Genomic DNA, 18,958 nt, shown 5'->3' with positions numbered 1-18,958 from the left:
GGCTAGCGCCTGTATCAGCAGAAGAGATGCTGGAACTGATGAGATCAGAAATCATCTAAGTGTGAAGAAGATAAATTCTCATAATCTGTACTGAATGCCAGAAGAATCAATTTAATAAAGAAGGAACTACCTTTCAGATTCTCTGTACTCTGTATCTACCAAAGTATGACAAGAACATTACATACATTAACCAAAAACTAATTTAAAAACTAACAATTTTACAGCTATAAGGTTAAAATTTCAGAAGAGACAGAACTAGAAGATGGGCATAGTATTTAACATTATAATAGAAACTAAGGTGGACAAAAGCAGATACCATGCAGATACAATACAAAAACAGATTTGACCCTGGTTAAGAAAGCAAGCAACAAGAGGAATGACATGAAAAAACTCAATTGGTTTTTAAGTTTTAAAAAAATTTGCATCTTAATGCTATCTGTAAAATTTTACAAAAAAAAGATATTTGAGATTTATTAAAACTCAGTGTCATAAAAGACACCATTGTGGATCAGGCATTATTATATTTTCTCATTAACTAAAAAGGCAATATATTTATAGAATCTTCTGAGGAAATTTTTGAAACATTTCAAGATGTACTAAGTGCTTACTGCATTAGGACGTGGTTGCCATAATCACCTTGGATTTTTCTCATTTTCTTGCCAATATTCTAAATATTCCGTAATAATATATAGTCTTGGCTATTTCAGAACAGCTGATTATACTGTAGACATACAGCATCTGACTTGGAAAGGATCTCAAAGGCCATCCTAATTTATCTCATAAACAAAAATCCATTCTATAATATCCCTGTCTGGTGGCCACCTTCCTCACCATGGTAGAGACCCACTACTTCTCACCTCTTTCCACATTAGCATGGCTCTGGGACCTTCGCCCTTATAAAAAGTCTAAATGTGCCTCTTTGTAACTTCCACCCTACTCTCCCTTCCAGTACTTCAGAGAGCGAGCATGACCCCTGAGTCTTCAGGTCAAACATCCCTCCCCTGTTCCTTCACTGATTTTTATGGAACATGATCTGTTTAATTTTACATGACTTTACAAAGACCACTGAAAGTGGCTCAGCAATCTTCCTAAGTGTAGATGGAGTTCATCTAGGTCTGGTAACTAAACCAAAGGCAGACAGGGGCTCTCAGAGCCTTCCAATCCCATGATCATTTTCCTTGGCAAAGAAAAAAAGAAGAAAAATGTTGGGGTGTAAGCTCAGTTTTCACGTGGACAGTCTCGGACAGGTAAAAGTGAGGGCTTCTAAACCTCAGAGTTCTCACGAGGCCCCCCAGGGAACAGCTGGGGATTGAGGCGTGAAACACAGGCTATCTCGTGCATTTCCACCTCTTCTCAGTGGGAAACTTGCTGGGGAGAGCATCCCACCCTTGAGATTGGTCCATGGTCTGAGCACACCTGTTGTTAATTAGCTAGGGGCTGAGGGCACACACCGTATTCACGTGCAAACTATGCGGCGGGAGAGTTTAAGTAGGGACAGAAAAGCCTGAAGGCCTTCTTCTTGCTGCGGGGTCCCCTCCAGGGGCTCTTCGTGCTGAGGGGCCCTTGGAGGGAAGAGGGTCCCTCCCCTCTTCCGCTCCCATCCTCTTGCTGTATGATCCTTGCCCCTTGGGAGGAGGAAGATTCCTCTCCTGGGGAAGAACTCACCCTGCATATGGATACGTAACTAAGACCCTGAATAAAGCCTAACCCTTGTTTGACTCTGGAAAGTCTCTTCTCTCAATACGTTTATCCGGTTGGCCACCAAAGACCAGTGAAAAGGTAAGAAGGCTCAGGTAGCTCATCGGCCTCTAGGCCGAACAGAAAAAACCTAAGGGTGGATTATCGATGCTTCTGCCCCCTAGCCACCACTGTCCCATCTCTTTTAGTTCATGCTGCTCTGCTCTTTTTTTGTTTCTTCCTCTTTTTGAGAGCAGTTAAAGAGATTTTTGTGGTTGCCCTTCATTTTCCTTATCAGCACATAGCTCATCCTGTGCTTTAACACTCCTGATAATATTTTTACTGGACTATGCCAAGCCTCTGTATAAGATATCTGCTTTCTGTACATCTTAAACCAATTTTTAATTAGTTCTTGTATAAACCAACTGGTTCTTTAAAATCCTCCCCCTTTTCTGCCTCAATATAATTGTTTTCTGTTTCTTCAGAATTTCATTCACGAGAGATTTCTTTCCCTAATGGACTGACTTTCCCTCTAGAATTTTAGTGCCTCTGAAATCTAGACCCCTACCAGACTACACTTTCCTCACCTTCTTTATCACAAATTTTAATGATAAATCGTCACTTCCCTACAACATTCTCATCATTTCCATCCACCCTTGCAACTTTTTCCTTTTTATTGGTAAGAATAAACATAAAAGCAGTCCCTATAGTTGGTTTCATCACCTTCTTAAGAATGAAATTATCATTAACATATTAATTATCATTAAGATATGTCATTCTGCTTTGGGCAGAGAGAGTTCTAACAGACATCTAGGTGACTGTGAAATTGCCCGTGACTGCTATTGTCATGTCATCATACTAAGCTCATGATCTGTTTCCCAAACTCATCAATTTCCTTTCTGTCCAGACTATGGTAGCATTTGATACTACCACATGTTTCTGGCTCAGATGAACTTCAAATATTCCCTCACTACCATATTTTGTTTCTCTGGGTTCTCGAATTTCCTGACATAAGTATATCTTCTTAATGTACAATTGTTACTTTTATGGTCACCCAACGGTGTGACTCCAATTCAGAAAAGTAACGCACCTACTAGATACCATAACACCAATTGTCTATTCAATATGTGCCACTCATTCTAATCACATTATTTGGCATTTCATAAAATTCTGATTTTCGGTCAACTTGATTGTAAATTCATGAAGGCAGGAAAAGTGTAGCATCAGGGTACCTAGATTTGAGATCCCTTACCTTTTTAATTAAATACAAGTAATCACTAATTTATCTGCTTTAGGATTTTTATAGTCTTTAAGAGAACATATCTGCTATTAAATGTTTAACTAGGGTTCAGAGAATTCATAAAGGGGCCTTTGATATCATTTAATCCATAGATTAAAAAAAAAAAAGTCCCAGAATAGTTAAGTAACTTGTCTATTGGTTGTTGACAGGTAGCAAATAAAACAGTTACAACTGCAAGCCAGCTTTTCTAACTCCAAATTCAGTGCTCTGTTGACTACCCCAAGCTGCATATCTATCCAAATTCAAATATTAATGTTTTTATAACTACTAAGAATTCCCAAGAGCATTTAATTAGTGAAACAGGTTTAAGGAAACTCAAAGTTTGTCCCTTGGGGAAGAAAATGCCAAAGTTACCCACTCAAAAGGTATGCTAATGACATTTGCTTAAGGTTCTCCATAAAATATTCTTCTCTTCCCCCGAGAAGTCTAAAAAGTGAAACCTAGCTTATTAACTTCTTTGAGGTATGTTACGAAAGTACCGACACTTTTTAATCTCAGGGGAAGTGATGGGGAGAAGGGAAGGAGACTGCCAGTAATCATTAAAAAGCTATGGTCAAGGTTCAGTTAAAAACTGACACTGCTGGGGTTCAAATCCCTGTCCCCAACATCTTTATTTCAAATGACAAATTAGGTTACATATCAAATTCAGCGCATTTAAGCAGTTTCAACAGAACAAGGGACAGGAAGATGGAGGTAATTCCAAGCTAGACACTTGTAAAGTGAGTCTGAACTATAAAGCCCTTGCTCATATTCAAAATTCATGCTAGAGTATAACATATATGCTTAGAATTCTCTGGCTGCTCTTCTCCTTAACCAACTGTTTAAAAATAAATAAGGCAGCCTAAGCTTCTTTGTGACAGGTCTCCTTTCTCAAGCTTCACAATACTCTCTCCTTATCTCTTTCTTCCTTTTCTTCCTATCTCATCCCATCAATTTTCTTCATTTTACCCCATCTCTGTCCAATATACTTTGCTACTGCCCAACACATCTTTCCTATAATCCTGCCTCTCTTTTTCCTTCCATTTTAGCTTCAGCATGGAAAAACTCAAGTTAATTATGAAAAAGGGTAAAAATAAGTTTATTCAAACATAAGGATTAGAAAAATGAATCTGTTATTTAGTTGTTCATGGTTAGGTGTATTAAGCACATTTTTAAACTATAAGGTAAGGTGATTTCTGTATACAAGAAAAATTTCAGGCAGAAATGGTGGTGGGGGAGTAAAATAACTTTCAAAATGAACACCAAGAAACAAGATTTTTTTAAAAATAAAAATGTCATTATGGCCTCTGTTGACAATTTTGTAAAACTGTATACCAGCCTCTTAAATTTTCTAACATACAGAAAATATTATATTAGCCAAGGACTAAAGTAAGACACTTATTTTTGTCTCAGTGAATCAACTCTAAAGGAAATAAAGGAAAAGTATGACATACACTTATAAATCTAGTCAAATGAAAATGAAATGACAGAGGAAAGCATTTAACTAGTGGTTAAGTGTATATAACCATAAGACTGCCATAAATTATTCCTAAGTAACACTCATGAAAATATCACAGCTGTTGTTCTCACTATCTGAACAGTATTACTACATACATTGCCTTTTTTTGAAAATGCAAATGAATAGGCATGGAAAATAAGTAAATTTTACTATTCACAAACTAGCAGAAATAATATTGCAACACATTAACTATCACACACAGACAGTTACCTTAAAGACTACACAACATTAAAAGGTTACAATAGAGCTAACTTTACAAACATTTCTAGAGAAAAAATGACAAGAGTCAAAATATTCTTGGAAGTTAGTTTCATACACACAACAGAATATTTTCACAAATAGTAAGCTTTTTTATCTAGTATGTTTTTATTGCAAACAAATTATTTTATATTCTATCAACTTTTATTTTTAATTTTTCTTTTCTGAATGGGACAACGTGGAGTCAAAAAGCTCCTAACAATAAAAGACAGTCACATTTTTATTACACTGGAGATCTGCTGTAACAATGATTTATTTCATAATTATAAAAGATCATATTTGAAATTTTACCTGAAAGCTCCATAAAGGGGTCTGTACCAACAGACAAACGAACAAGGAGTAAAAAGCATGAACCAGAGGATGCTCAGTCCGAAATCCACCCCTCGTCCAGGCTCAACACAAAACCAAGCCAGGCATCCAAAGATGTTGAGGAACAGTGTTACAGCATGGACTGTGAAATCAAAAACACAGAACGACAATTTAACTCAACATTATCTGAGTTCGTTCCATATGTATCATAAATTTTGAAAACTGCTTCCTAATACTAAGTACTTTAACATGACGCCCTACGCTACTATTGCCAAGTGTTCATTACATGTCAGTGATTTCTTATGTCATCTATAAGGACATGCCCTCCAGAGATACAGACTGCAAGCCTCTACCTTCTTCTCCTGTGTGGTCCTTGCCCATAATTTCCAGACATACTGATTTCTACACATACTCTTGGAAGGATCTCCCATATGTGCTGGAGCCCTTCCTCTGGTTCTTTTATTATATTATAGATATCCCATTATGGCCATTAGGCAGTCCATCTATTAAATCCTTCATGCTCTATATAGGACCTGAACACTAACAAATGTTTGATGAATTAGATTTCCTAACTGTACAAATCTTAAGGAACCTTCGACAACAATTCTCAAAAAACATCCACAATAATAAGCTGCATTTTCCACTGACCTCTGGGTCACCTGAAATTTTGACTCTTTTGAAATTATGATCTTTGATTCACATATAGCATTATTGGGGAAATTTAGCATTAAAGCACTCCTAAATTTTTTTTTTCTTAACAATTTGAATACACAGGCAGCATTACCAAGGCATCAGAATATTTAGCATGATTTCCGTTGCCCCATAACAGTAGCAAATGGTACTGTCAAACGAGGCCAGTCCCACATGTCATAGTAGGCTCCCTTAAAGAAAAGGTTCTCCCCTGCAAAGATCCTTTCCTTTCTCTTTATGTCTTTAGCAACGTCTAAGGTTGACAAAAACATCTTGTCAAATAATCACAAAGTCTTGTTGATGGTTAGTGTTGAGAGCAGGAGAAAGGTTATTCCTAGACATAGATTTGTCCAATGCAACTTGCAACAAGAGTCTCCCCAGAAACTGTTAAGGAAAAGATACTGGAAGGCAGCACAGTCTAGAGTCTAGTAGAAAGAACATGAGACCAGGACGTCTGATTTCTAGACACGAGACATAATTCTTGTCTTACTTTTAATACTCTACGATCTTGGTCACATCACTCTGCTACTCTGAACCTGTTTTCTCATTTGCAAAACAAGGTGGCTGAACTAGATTAGGTCTCTCCCTAGTTTTCGAATTCTATCAAGCCTGCTCTGAAAACTTCTTAAAAAATGTTCGTTATTAAAAAAAAAAAAATCCACTGGCGAGGCCCACATAGTAGTCCAACCATAATAAATTCTTTATTACATTTCAAATTTATATTAGCAAAAATAATCAGTTCTGATTAAATGATAAAGTCAGATGTTGGGAGAAATCTCAATGGTGGTTTCTAGCAAATCCATGGTTCTTAAAGGCTAAAAGTGAAAACATACTTTTCTATTACTGTGGTCAACTTTTCTTAGTTTCTCTCATGACTCTCAAAAATAGCTCATTGCTTTCATGACACAATAATAATCTGTACAATCCAAGATAATGCAGATATGGGCCAAAAGAACTAAAAGCTAATTCAGTAAACAACTTTGTGCCCTCACATACTGAATGAAAGCATAGGTTAAAGTTATCAAATGAAATCACCTATTAATCAATCCCCAGTCCAGCAAAGACACATAATAAACCTTTATTTGAAGAGAAAACAGTACAAGGAAACTTAAAAGTTGTTTAAGTGAAAAGTTAAATGAGGAATGAAAGCCGTTAGAGCACAGACCACAGACTTAAGAGCTGGAAGAGCCCACAGGAGTCACTGACTTCAACCTCCCTAATGTTATAGATAAGGAAACCAAGGCCTAGAAAAATTAAGTGATTTGTGTTAGAGCCACACGCCTAAGGCAAGATTTGAACCGAGGTAGTCTTGACTCTGAATCTAATGCTCTTTCCAATATACCTCTTGAGAGGATCAAAATGCTCTTAGAACAAGATTTAAAGGTTATTTTTCTATTATTAGTTTAAAACTACTTTATGGGGAGAAGAATATTTTCTTGGACCAAAGCTGTAATTCCAATGGTGCAAGGGATATCTAAGGTGGAAACTCCCTCCACCAACGAAATCAAGAGCTACTCTTCAACTTCTCGTCTCAGTGCACTGTCAACAGCACTGAGAGATTAAACAACTTGCCCAATATCACATGGCTAGCGTACCAGTGGTGAGGCACACATATCCACCACGCATTGTACTGCCTCTCACCACTATGAAATTCTATTTAGGTATATATTTATGTGTGTATATATATATATATATATATATATATATGTTTTATATATATATATATATATATATACACATACATATATGTATGTATATATGTAATTTCTTGATTCTAATATATAATGCAACACAAAAATAAAACTAATTACTTGTATCTCCTTCCTGAAACTTCCATCAAAGACATTTACAAAGTAGTCCAAAATTTACAAAAAACATACAGATTACCTCATTTGATCTTCACAACAACTTTGGGAGATAGGTACTACAGAGATTATTATTCTATCTTAAACATAAGTGAAAAATGAAGTCAGGACTGTTAAGTGACCAGCCCACATTCACACAACAAATAATATTTATAAAAAAGGATCGCAAACAGGTCTCTCCAAATTCCATGTCCAGTGCTCTTCCCTCTATACCATGCTGTCAGTCATTAAAAAATTAAATAATTTTATGCTGGAACAGAAAAGAGTGCAGCAGAAGACCATATAGAGACTCCATGTGATTCAGCCAGCTCTTGTCCCTAGAGTACCATTTAGGAATTTACTACAAAGTACTTAGTGTTAATTCCTTTTTTAAAAGAAATTATTTATTTATTTTTAGTTTTCAGCATTCATTTCCACAAGGTTTTGAGTTCCCAATTTTCTCCCCATCTCTCCCCTCCCCCCACCCCAAGACAGTGTGCTTTCTGATTACCCCTTCCCCCAATCTGCCCTCCCTTTCTATCATACCCCTCCCTTCCCTTATAGCCATCTCCTCTATTTTCTTCTAAGGCAAGATAGATTTCTATACCCCATTACCTGTATTTCTTATTTTCCAGTTGCATGTAAGAACAATTTTTAACATTTTTTTTTAAAACTTTGAGTTCCAACTTCTATCCCTTCCTCCTTCCCACCCATCCCCACTAAGAAGGCAAGCAATTCAACATAGGTTATACATATGTAGTTATGCAAAAGACTTCCATAATAGTCATGTTGTGAAAGACTAACTGTATTTCCCTCTATCCTATCCTGCCCCCCATTTATTCTATTCTCTTTTTTGATCTTGTCCCTCCCCAAGATTGTTCATTTCTAATTGCTCCCTCCTCCCATTTACCCTCCCTTCCATCATCCCCCCAATACCCCAATTATTCCCTTCTCCCCTACTTTCTTACAGTGTAAGATAGATTTTCATTCCAAACTGAGTGTTCATGTTATTCCTTCCTTACATCAAATGTAATGAGAGTAAGCTTCACTTTTTCCCTCTTACCTCCCCCCCTTTCCCCTCCATTGAAAAAGCCTTTTCTTGCCTTTTTTATGAGAGATAATTTGCCCCATTCCATTTCTCCCTTTCTCCTCCCAATAGATTCCTCTCTCACCCCTTAATTTTATTTTTTTAGATATCATCCTTTCCTATTCAACTCACCCTGTGCCCTCTGTCTATAAATATCCTTCCAAACTACCCAAATACTGAGAAAACTCTCAAGAGTTACAAATATGATCTTTCCATGTAGGAATGTAAACAGTTCAAAAGTAAGTCCCTGATGATTTCTCTTTCCTGTTTACTTTTTCATGCTTCTCTTGATTCTTGTGTTTGAAAGTCAAATTTCCTATTCAGCTCTGGTCTTTTCATCAAGAATGCTTGAAAGTCCTCTGTTTCGCTGAATGACCATTTTTTCCCTTAAGGTATTATGCTCCATTTTGCTGGGTAGGTGAGTCTTGGTTTTAATCCTAGCTCCTTTGACTTCTGGAATATCATATTCCAAGCCCTGGGCTGCTAGGTGGTGCAGTAGATAAAGCACCAGTGCAGGAATCAGGAGGACCTGAGTACAAATCTTACCTCAGACACCTGACACTCACTTAATCCCAACTGCCTCATCCTGGGTCATCTCCAGTCATCCTGATGAATATCTGGTCACTGGATTCAGATGGCTCTGGGGGAGAAGTGAGGCTGATGACCTGCACAACCCTCCCTCACTCAAAACAAAGTCAAGTGCAAGTCATGTCATTACTTCTCTGATGGCATGGTCATCTTCAGCAATGAAGGCCAAAGACACACACAATTCTAAGCCCTGCAATCCCTTAATGTAGAAGCTGCTAGATACTGTGTTATCCTGATTGTATTTCCACAGTATTCGAATTGCTTCTTTCTGGCTGCTTGCAATATTTTCTCCTTGACCTGGGAACTCTAGAATTTGGCTACAACATTCCTAGGAAATTTTCTTTTTGGATCTCTTTCAGGGGGTGATTGCTGGATTCTTTCAATATTTATTTTACCCTCTGGTTCTAACATATCAGGGCAATTTTCATTGATAATTTCATGAAAGATGATGTCTAGGCTCTTTTTTTGATCATGGCTTTCAGATAGTCCCATAATTTTTAAATTGTCTCTCTTGGATCCATTTTCTAGGTCAGTTGTTTTTCCAGTGAAATATTTCACATTGTCTGCTATTTTTTCATTTCTTTGCTTTTGTTTTATAATTTCTTGATTTTTCATAAAGTCATTAGCTTTCATCTGCTCCATTCTAATCTTTAAGGAATTATTTTCTTCAGTGAGCTTTTGGACCTCCTTTTCCATCTGGCCAGTTCTGCTTTTTAGGGCATTCTTCTCCTCACTGACTTTTTGGATCTATTTTGCCATTTGGGTGAGTCTGTTTTTTAAAGTGTTATTTTCTTCAGCATTTTTGGGGTCTCCTTTACTAAGGAGTTGACTCATTTTTCATGATTTTCTTGCATTTCTCTCATTTCTCTCCCCAATTTTTGCTCTACTTCTCTTACTCGATTTTCAAACTCCTTTCTGAGCTCTTCCATGGCCTGAGACCAATTCATATTTTTCTTGGAGGCTTTGGATGGAGGAGCTTTGACTTTGTTTTCTTCTGTTTGCATGCTTTGGTCTTCCTTGTCACCAAAGTAGGATTCTATAGTCTGATTCTTTTTCTGGTTTTTGCTCATTTCCCCAGCCATTTACTTGGCTTTTGAGCTCTTTGTCCAGATAGTTCTCTGATTCCAGTGGGGGGTGGGGGGGGGTGTACTGTCAGCTGCTCAATTTCCCCCCACAATTTGTGGGCCCAGACTTCCAGAAACAGTGGCTGAAGCTGCCCCTGTGGCTGCTATGGGTTCCTCCACCCCTTCTTCCCTCTGCCATCCTGGAGTTGGACTACTCTACTCTCCAGCACTGGTCCCACAGAGGCTTTTGCCACTGACCTTCCAATTTATCCTCAGCATTTTGGGGTCAGGAAGTCTGGAAACCACCACAGGTGTGAGAGATTCAGTCTCCCCAAGGCTTATTCACATCCCCTCTATGTGACCCACACTGGACTGCACTCTGCTCCCAGAGCAGTGCAACAGACACTTCTTGGAGACCTTCCAGGCTGTCTTGGGCTGGAGACTTGCTTCACTCCATCATTCTGTGGGTTCTGCAGCTCCAGAAATTGTTTAGTGTCATTTTTTACAAGTATTTGGCTGGGCTTGGCAGGAGCACTCTAGAAAGTGAGTGCTGTTACTCCACCATCTGGGCTCTGCCCCCCAATTCCTTTTTTTCACCCTCCAGAAACATCTATCCATAATTAAATCCTTTAAGACTTCCCCCCCCAAAATTTAGTTCTTGATCTCCTTAGGAAGTATTTTAATTTTGTAGTTATCTCTGTCAAGTCTTGAGGGCATATAATATGACAGTTCTTTTATAGCCTATCTCCCAGCCCATCTGTAAGGTGTTTGTATATATATATATATTTGTATTGATCCAATTCCTTCCATGCACAGAAGAGGTACCATAAGATGTATCAATGGTTTTAAAGTTAATGCAAAACATTTTTTAAAAGCACACATGGAGAAAATCCCCTATTAGCACAATTTCTATGAAGAGATTTCTGGGGAATTATTCCAGTAATCCCTAAACTTCAATATGATCTCAATAGCACACAGGCTTATCAAAGACCTGGGATTTAGTCAGTGTGGGAACTGCCTCCACCAATGCAGATCACAAGTCATCTCTAATTTTCACCATTGCCTGAAGCTTAGGGGGTTAAATAAATTACTTGCCCAGGGTCACAAACTTACCATCCAAAGACAGAAATTGAATCCAGATCTTTCTCAGTCCTAGTCAAACAATTAACTATGTTGCACTGCTTCCTCATACATTTAAAGGAGACAAATCTATATTATTTTCTTTTGTATGTGACTTCCTTCTCTTCCATCTATTTCTTATAATACCTATCCCTTCTTCCCACTCCACCCCCAACTTCAATCAGTTCTGGAACCAGGATCAAGTCAACTCAGCCATTGTTCCTAATAGGAATCTACTTCCTAATTGTCCCACTCACCACCCCCTTTTGTGCATCCTCTCCCCCATTAGAAAGTAAGCTTGGGGGGCAGAGCCAAGACGGCGGAGTAGAAACACACAAATACGCTAACTCCGAACCCACAGCCCATGAAATATCTGTAAAAAAGAGCTGCCAATAAATTCGGGAACAGGAGAAGCCACAGAGCAGCGGAGCGGACGAGATTTCTGTTCCAGAGAGCCTGAAGGCCTCTCGCAAGGGGTTCTTTCCACTGTGGAGCAGAGCCCAGCCCTGCATTGGCCACCCAGCAATGAGAGGAGCAGATCCGAGCAGGCTTCAGGGACAGAGTCTCCAGTGGCCGCGTGGGTCCCTCCACCCACAGGTGCTAGGGGTCGGTGGGAGGGTCTCTTCAGCAGGTCAAGAGGGGAGTGCGGAGCCCCCATAACTCAGGCCCCCTCAGGAGGCACCAGCAGAGGTGGGAGCAGACCAGGGCTCCCCAAGAGGGAGCCCTGGATCCATTGTTGAGGGTCTCTGCATGAACCCCTGAGGGAGCTGGGCCCGTGAGGCGGCCCTGCCCCCACCCAGGCAGCTGGACTTGATCTCACACTGAATGGCAGCCCTGCCCCCACCCAAAGCCCTGAGGCTGGGAAGCAGCATTTGAGTCTCAGACCCCAAGCGCTGGCTGGGAGGATCTGGAGGCGAGGTGGGTGTGAGGAGAATATTCAGAGGTCAAGTCACTGGCTGGGAAAATGCCCTGAAAAGGGAAAAAAACCAAGACTATAGAGGGTTACTTTCTTGGTGAACAGGTTTCTCCTCCCCTCCTTTCTGATGAGGAAGAGCGGTGCTCACCATCAGGGAAAGACACGGAAGTCAGGGCTTCTGTATCCCAGCCCACTCAATGGGATCAGACCATGGAAAAGCTCAAAAAGAGCTCAGAAAATTTTGAAAATTATGTTAGAGAGGTGGAGGAAAAACTGGGAAGAGCAATGAAAGACATGCAAGCAAAGTATGAACAGCAGATCAGCACCCTGCTAAAGGAGACCCAAAAAAATGCTGAAGAAAATAACACCCTGAAAAATAGGCTAACTCCATTGGCAAAGGAGGTTCAAGAAGCCAATGAGGAGAAGAATGCTTTCAAAAGCAGAATTAGCCAAATGGAAAAGGAGATTCAAAAGCTCACTGGAGAAAATAGTTCTTTCAAAATTAGAATGGAACAGATGGAGGCTAATGACTTTATGAGAAACCAAGAAATCAAAAACAAAACCAAAAGAATGAAAAAATGGAAGATAATGTGAAATATCTCATTGGAAAAATAACTGACCTGGAAAATAGATCCAGGAGAGACAATTTAAAAATTATGGGACTACCTGAAAGCCAGAATCAAAAAAAGAGCCTAGATATCATCTTTCATGAAATTATCAAGGAAAACTGCCCTAATATTCTAGAACCAGAGGGCAAAATAAATGTTGAAAGAATCCACCGATCACCACCTGAAAAAGATCCAAAAAGAGAAACTCCTAGGAATATTGTGGCCAAATTCCAGAGTTCCCAGGTCAAGGAGAAAATATTGCAAGCAGCTAGAAAGAAACAATTCAAGTATTGTGGAAATACAATCAGGATAACACAAGATCTAGCAGCCTCTACATTAAGGGATCGAAGGGAATGGAATAGGATATTCCAGAAGTCAAAGGAACTAGGACTAAAACCAAGAATCACCTACCCAGCAAAACTTCAGGGGAAAAATTGGTCTTTCAATGAAATAGAGGACTTTCAAGCATTCTTGATGAAAAGACCAGAGCCGAAAAGAAAATCTGACTTTCAAACACAAGAATGAAGAGAAGCATGAAAAGGTAAACAGCAAAGAGAAGTCATAAGGGACTTATAAAAGTTGAACTGTTTACATTCCTACATGGAAAGACAATATTAGTAACTCTTGAAACTATTCAGTATCTGGGTACTGGGTGGGATTACACACACACACATGCACACGCACACACACATAGAGACAGAGTGCGCAGAGTGAATTGAATAGGATGGGATCATATCTTAAAAAAAAAATGAAATCAAGCAGTGAGAGAGAAATATATGGGAGGAGATAGGGAGAAATGGAATGGGGCAAATTATCTCTCATAAAAGAGGCAAGCAAAAGACTTTTTTAGTTTGGGGAAAAAGAGGGGAGGTGAGAGAAAAACATGAAGTCTACTCTCATCACATTCCACTAAAGGAAGGAATAAAATGCACACTCATTTTGGTATGAAAACCTATCTTACAATACAGGAAAGTGGGGGATAAGGGGACAAGCAGGGTGGGGGGGACGATGGAAGGGAGGGCATGGGGAGGAGGGTGCAATTTGAGGTCGACACTCACAGGGAGGGACAGGATCAAAAGAGAGAATAGAAGTAATTGGGGGCAGGATAGGATGGAGGGAAATATAGTTACTCTTATACAACACGACTATTATGGAAGTCATTTGCAAAACTACACAGATTTGGCCTATATTGAATTGCTTGCCTTCCAAAGGGAGGGGGTGGGGAGGGAGGGAGGAAAAGAAGTTGGAACTCAAAGTTTTAGGAACAACTGTTGAGTACTGTTCTTGCAGCTAGGAAATAAGAAATACAGGTAAAGGGGTATAGAAAGTTATTTGGCCCAACAGGACAGGGGAGAGGATGGAGACAAGGGCAGAAAGGAATGATGGAGGAGAGAGCAGATTGGTGATGGGGGCAATTGGAATGCTCGGTGTTTTGGGGTGGGGGGAGGGGACAAGGGGGGAGAAAATTTGGAGCCCAAAATTCTGTGAAAATGAATGTTAAAAGTGAAATAAATAAATAAATTTAAAAAAAAAAAAAAAAAAGAAAGTAAGTTCCCCGGGGCAAGATCTGACTTGGATTTTGTATCTGTATTCCCAGAATTTGGTGCAGATGAAAAGTTATTTAATAAATGCTTTTTTATTCACCATGTCATCATCTCCCTAGGAGGCAGTGTGTTACAGTGGGAAGAGATGAACTATTACGGAAAAGGGTTCTCTTCACCGTAAAGTAAGGACTGGATGTATGCCATAATTTTTCCCTAAGTCAGAACCAGAAAAGGAACTTATGCTCTCCCTTGGTTCATAGTCAAGTCTACAGCTGTATCATGAGTAGGGCCAGAAAGGGTATACAGAATATCTTTATCCGTCTTAAAAGAAAAATACAAACACTTGTCAGTTTCTATGGCAAAACCATCTGTTTCTGCGAAGTTACCTGTCACCATACATCATATTAATCATGTTACTAAGTAATATGTTTCATAAGATGGCAATAAATTCATGAAGGCAGAGAACATAAAACTAGTAAGGTGAATTTTTTCCATAATAAATTATATCCTTTATCTTTAATAAAATGTACTTATATGAGACTGAATGACCACACATATGAAGTCTCTGCCCATTACATCAGAATGGATAAAAATGATGAATGGAAGAGTTCAACCCAGAAACTAGGGATGTCAGTAAAACATCTACCAGAAACACTTAAAATAATGATAGCTTAAGACAAAGGATTCAAACTGTCTTCTTTTCATATTCATAATGGCCTCATTTAAATAAACAATGTGAGTGTTCTATCAGGCAGGAATTGTGGACTCATAATTTAAGGGAAAAAGGGACTTTTATCTATACGTAAAGCAAGAACAAGCAAACACATCTGATCATCAATGTTACAATTTGTGAAGAAACAAATCTGACCTAGGAAAAGTAACGTATGAGCTGCAGATCTGCTCTTCAATTAGGGGAAAAATATCAGACATTTCTCCTCCACCTAACAGAACAAGTACTATGCTTCTACAAGTTTTCCCACTGCCTTCTACTAGTGGCACTAAATGAGATTCCGGTTGGCATCAGATATCAACCAATACCAATACTAAACAAAACTCAACAGGGAGTTCTATAAAATATAGTGCGATTTTAGGCTACAGCTATTTAAGAACAGTATGATGGTATATTTAAGATCCTGGGCTACAATTGTTCCCCTAAAGTCTTTCACCAGTGGTCTCATCCCTGGGTTCTTAAAAGTTTTGCCAGTTAAGCACAAACTTGGTAGGTCTTACCAGGAAGAGAAGACTTCAGATACGCATTCAGCAGCAAATATATACCTTTTATGCAAGTACCAATTAAGCTAAATTCAGAGAGACTTATCACCAAAGATTTTTTTGGAGAGGGGCAGAGTTGAGTATAGCAACTAATGAAGGAATTACAATCTGAATTAGTAGAAGTGGTAACTACCCTAATAAAAAAAATTGATTCTTGAAATTTTAAAGTAAATATTACAATTATTTTGGAAATTCTCTGGGCACCTCTAACAAAAACCATTGGCTCATTGGGAACCTACGGCCTCAAGGCCACATGTGGACCTCTAGGTCCTCAAGTGACTGCTTTACTTCAAAAGTTTGGATTCAGTCAAAGGGTGCACTTGAGGACCTGGAGGGGCCACATGTGGCCTCAAGGCTGCAGGTTCCCTACCCTGATAATCAATGGCACTTCTCCCACTAATGAAAATATGTTTACTTTTCCAAAACAATTACTGCTTTAGTATCTGATTAGAGTAGAAGCTATGGTAAAAGTATCTAGAATCTATGGTAAAAGATTCAGTTCATTCTAACTCCATTGTTGAAAGAAGTCATGACACCTACATTTAACACAGATACAAAAATAACAGCTTTCTTCTACACAAAAATAACACTATATGCTATTTTTAATACTATAATTTTTAAAATAATTACGTAGAGAACACATTTTGAAAGAAACAATTGTTATAAATGTTACACCTATCACATGCCAGGGCATACACATTTTTCCTCAAAAGAATGCAAGTCTTTCTCACTGTTCTTCCCACTAAAATTAAACCAATGCTTAAATAAAAATAGTTCTCTCTGTAAAGAATATTTGTTATCATTGATATTTACAACTCTAAAGTACATCAGTATGTCTTGGATCTTGAAGCTGAGATTTGGTCTTTTAAAAAAGGAAAATTTTTAATAACTTTATAACGAGTCTTAAAACAGAAATGTTAGATTTTGATGACAAAATAAAAAGTCCATATAAATTATATGGTTCATCCCATACTCACACATCCACAAGTAGTACATAATCTTTACTGTCTTCTGAAATTCTACAGGGATGTCTACAGAAAAATCCTGATAGAAACAAGGTCCCACTGGAAAATTCCCAGGAAGAGGCGGCCAATTATTCTTTCTGCCTACAAATGAAAGAAATAAGTAATTTTACAGCCATGCCACACTTTTTATTCTTATTTAATACATCACATAAAAGAGATCTATTTCTTCATTTAAAATATGTTTTACCTTCCTTACACTACAAAACGTGACTTCCTAAGAGTGGTTGCTGCATTCTAACATAGACTAAAAATGTGTTACAGCTGAGGGGGAGTACGCCTCTTCTTCAAGTTGCTTTGCCTAAAAACAAATTACATGGTATCCAGCCTTCTGGGAATGAGCCTCCTCCAACTGAGTTAAGTTGGTTATGATTCACATCTTTGATAGAGTACACACTTGAAAGTGTTTCTAGTATAACAAGACCTGTTAGAACTCATATTTCAAAGAAACAATTTTTGAGAATCCCAGGGTGCCTCCATGCCAGTTATCAGAGTAGCAGGTTAGAAAAAATACCTTTGCCTTATGATTTCTAATCACTCTGCAAATTATGTATGGTTAACTATATATTTCAATCCATGCCTCTAAAAATACCAAATTTTACCAAAACTTTAACAGAACACCACTTCTGAACAACACACTGGACGTTAAAATCTTTAAAAGAGAAATACTTTGTAATCTCATATCATTCCTCTCCAGAACTTCTCTAACTTGCCCAGAAAACTCTCCATCCTGTAAACTCACTCCAGGCCCAAAATTCACACATTCAAGGTACTTTCTATCCCTGTGGCCTCCCTCTCTGATTGGATGGCTCCTCCCAAAGCCACCTTAAAAGATGGCACTCGGCCACCACATCTTCATTTGTCTCTAGGCTGCACTCAGGAGTTTTTCTACCATGCTCCAATACCTTCAAGTCTCACATGTTTAACACTCTCCCACACACCTTTTCAGCTTCTTTCTACATGTACTCTTCAAGTTGTAGAATGTAAACTCCAATTCTTTCTTTCTGCTTCCACCTGTATTCCCAGCACTTAGAATAGTGCCTGGCATATCCTATGCTAAACAAATAATGGACAAAAATGTTGCTATTTATTGTGAGTTAAAATATAGGATTCTGGAAAAATGCCCCTACTTTTCTTAGGCTGTATAATCTATTCTACAAATTCTCTAGCTCAATTTTTAAAAGCCAGTGCTGAAGGATCCACACTGTAAATGTTCCCTAAGAGATGAGGCCCAAGGCCTGGGCAATACAAAATGCAAAAAAAGTTAACATTGTATGCGTAATTGTCAAAGTTGCTTGATAATTTCTGAACAGTCTCAATGCGTACCACCATGCTGATTGAGGCTCTGCATTTCTCTTTCCCGGCGATCTAATTCTGCTGCTTTTCTTTCAAGCTCCTCCTGACGCTTAAGCAGTTCAGCTTGGGCCAATGCATGTTCCTAAAGAAAAACACCACAACAATTAAGAATGCTAACTGAATACTCAAATGCAAACATTTAAAAAATTATTTCCAACTACATTTATCCAATTATAATTATCACTGGTAAAAATTCAGCATTTTCCCACATAAGGGACCATATTTTAAAAATACTAGAGTTTGAGAAAGCCCACGATTATAAGAAGGTTGGGCCTATCTTGGTCTTCCTAGGGTCTAGCCTTCCTGAGGTAGGCTAAGTAAGGTGTACAAAGGGAGGTTATTGCTGGGAAGAAATTGCTTTTAAAAATGTTGTTATTCAGTCCACAAGAGGACAGAGAAGGGAAATGCAGATATTTATTTGATTTATTATGCAGTGTCCTGGTCAGTATGTCACACTTTTACCACTTTTTCATTCTCACTATGGTTTGGCCATGCAGCCACTGGATCCTCTTTCCCAAGCAGTATCCTCCTTCATTCCACCACCATGACACCAGTGCTCTGTGCTAACAAGTGCCTGAGATAACAACAAGCCTTTCAGCCCACAAGGTAAGGTGTGTGTATTCAACAGTGAGAAGATCAGGCAGCCCAGCAATGTGGTTGTCCCCAAGGTCACCTACACCGGCCAAGAGACATAAGAGTCATCGAGACTGACCAAACAGAACCATCGAGAATGAAGAGGTATTCAACTCGTCAGAAGAAATGTCATCTCAAACTATTTCCTGCAAATTATATTTTCTGAAGAATAT

The 18,958-nt window shown here is 38.6% G+C and overlaps 1 protein-coding gene across 2 annotated transcripts in view; it reads right to left on the bottom strand.

Moving 5' to 3' along the window:
* The window catches only part of SCAMP1 (secretory carrier membrane protein 1), a 119,204-nt gene that overhangs the window by 34,483 nt on the left and 65,763 nt on the right, over nucleotides 1-18,958 (bottom strand). For both annotated transcript variants that reach the window (XM_072606409.1, XM_072606410.1), the window contains 3 exons: nucleotides 18,123-18,234; nucleotides 16,752-16,880; nucleotides 5,025-5,184 (listed from right to left, as the gene is read on the bottom strand). In XM_072606409.1, the coding sequence (XP_072462510.1) occupies nucleotides 5,025-5,184; nucleotides 16,752-16,880; nucleotides 18,123-18,234 (401 nt within the window). The remainder of the gene's footprint in view (nucleotides 1-5,024; nucleotides 5,185-16,751; nucleotides 16,881-18,122; nucleotides 18,235-18,958) is intronic.

The sequence above is a fragment of the Notamacropus eugenii genome, chromosome 4 (assembly GCF_028372415.1).
Source record: "Notamacropus eugenii isolate mMacEug1 chromosome 4, mMacEug1.pri_v2, whole genome shotgun sequence".
NCBI lineage: Eukaryota > Metazoa > Chordata > Mammalia > Diprotodontia > Macropodidae > Notamacropus > Notamacropus eugenii.
The sequence above is the reverse complement of the archived record's forward strand: the minus strand, read 5'-3'. Positions and strand labels throughout refer to the sequence as shown.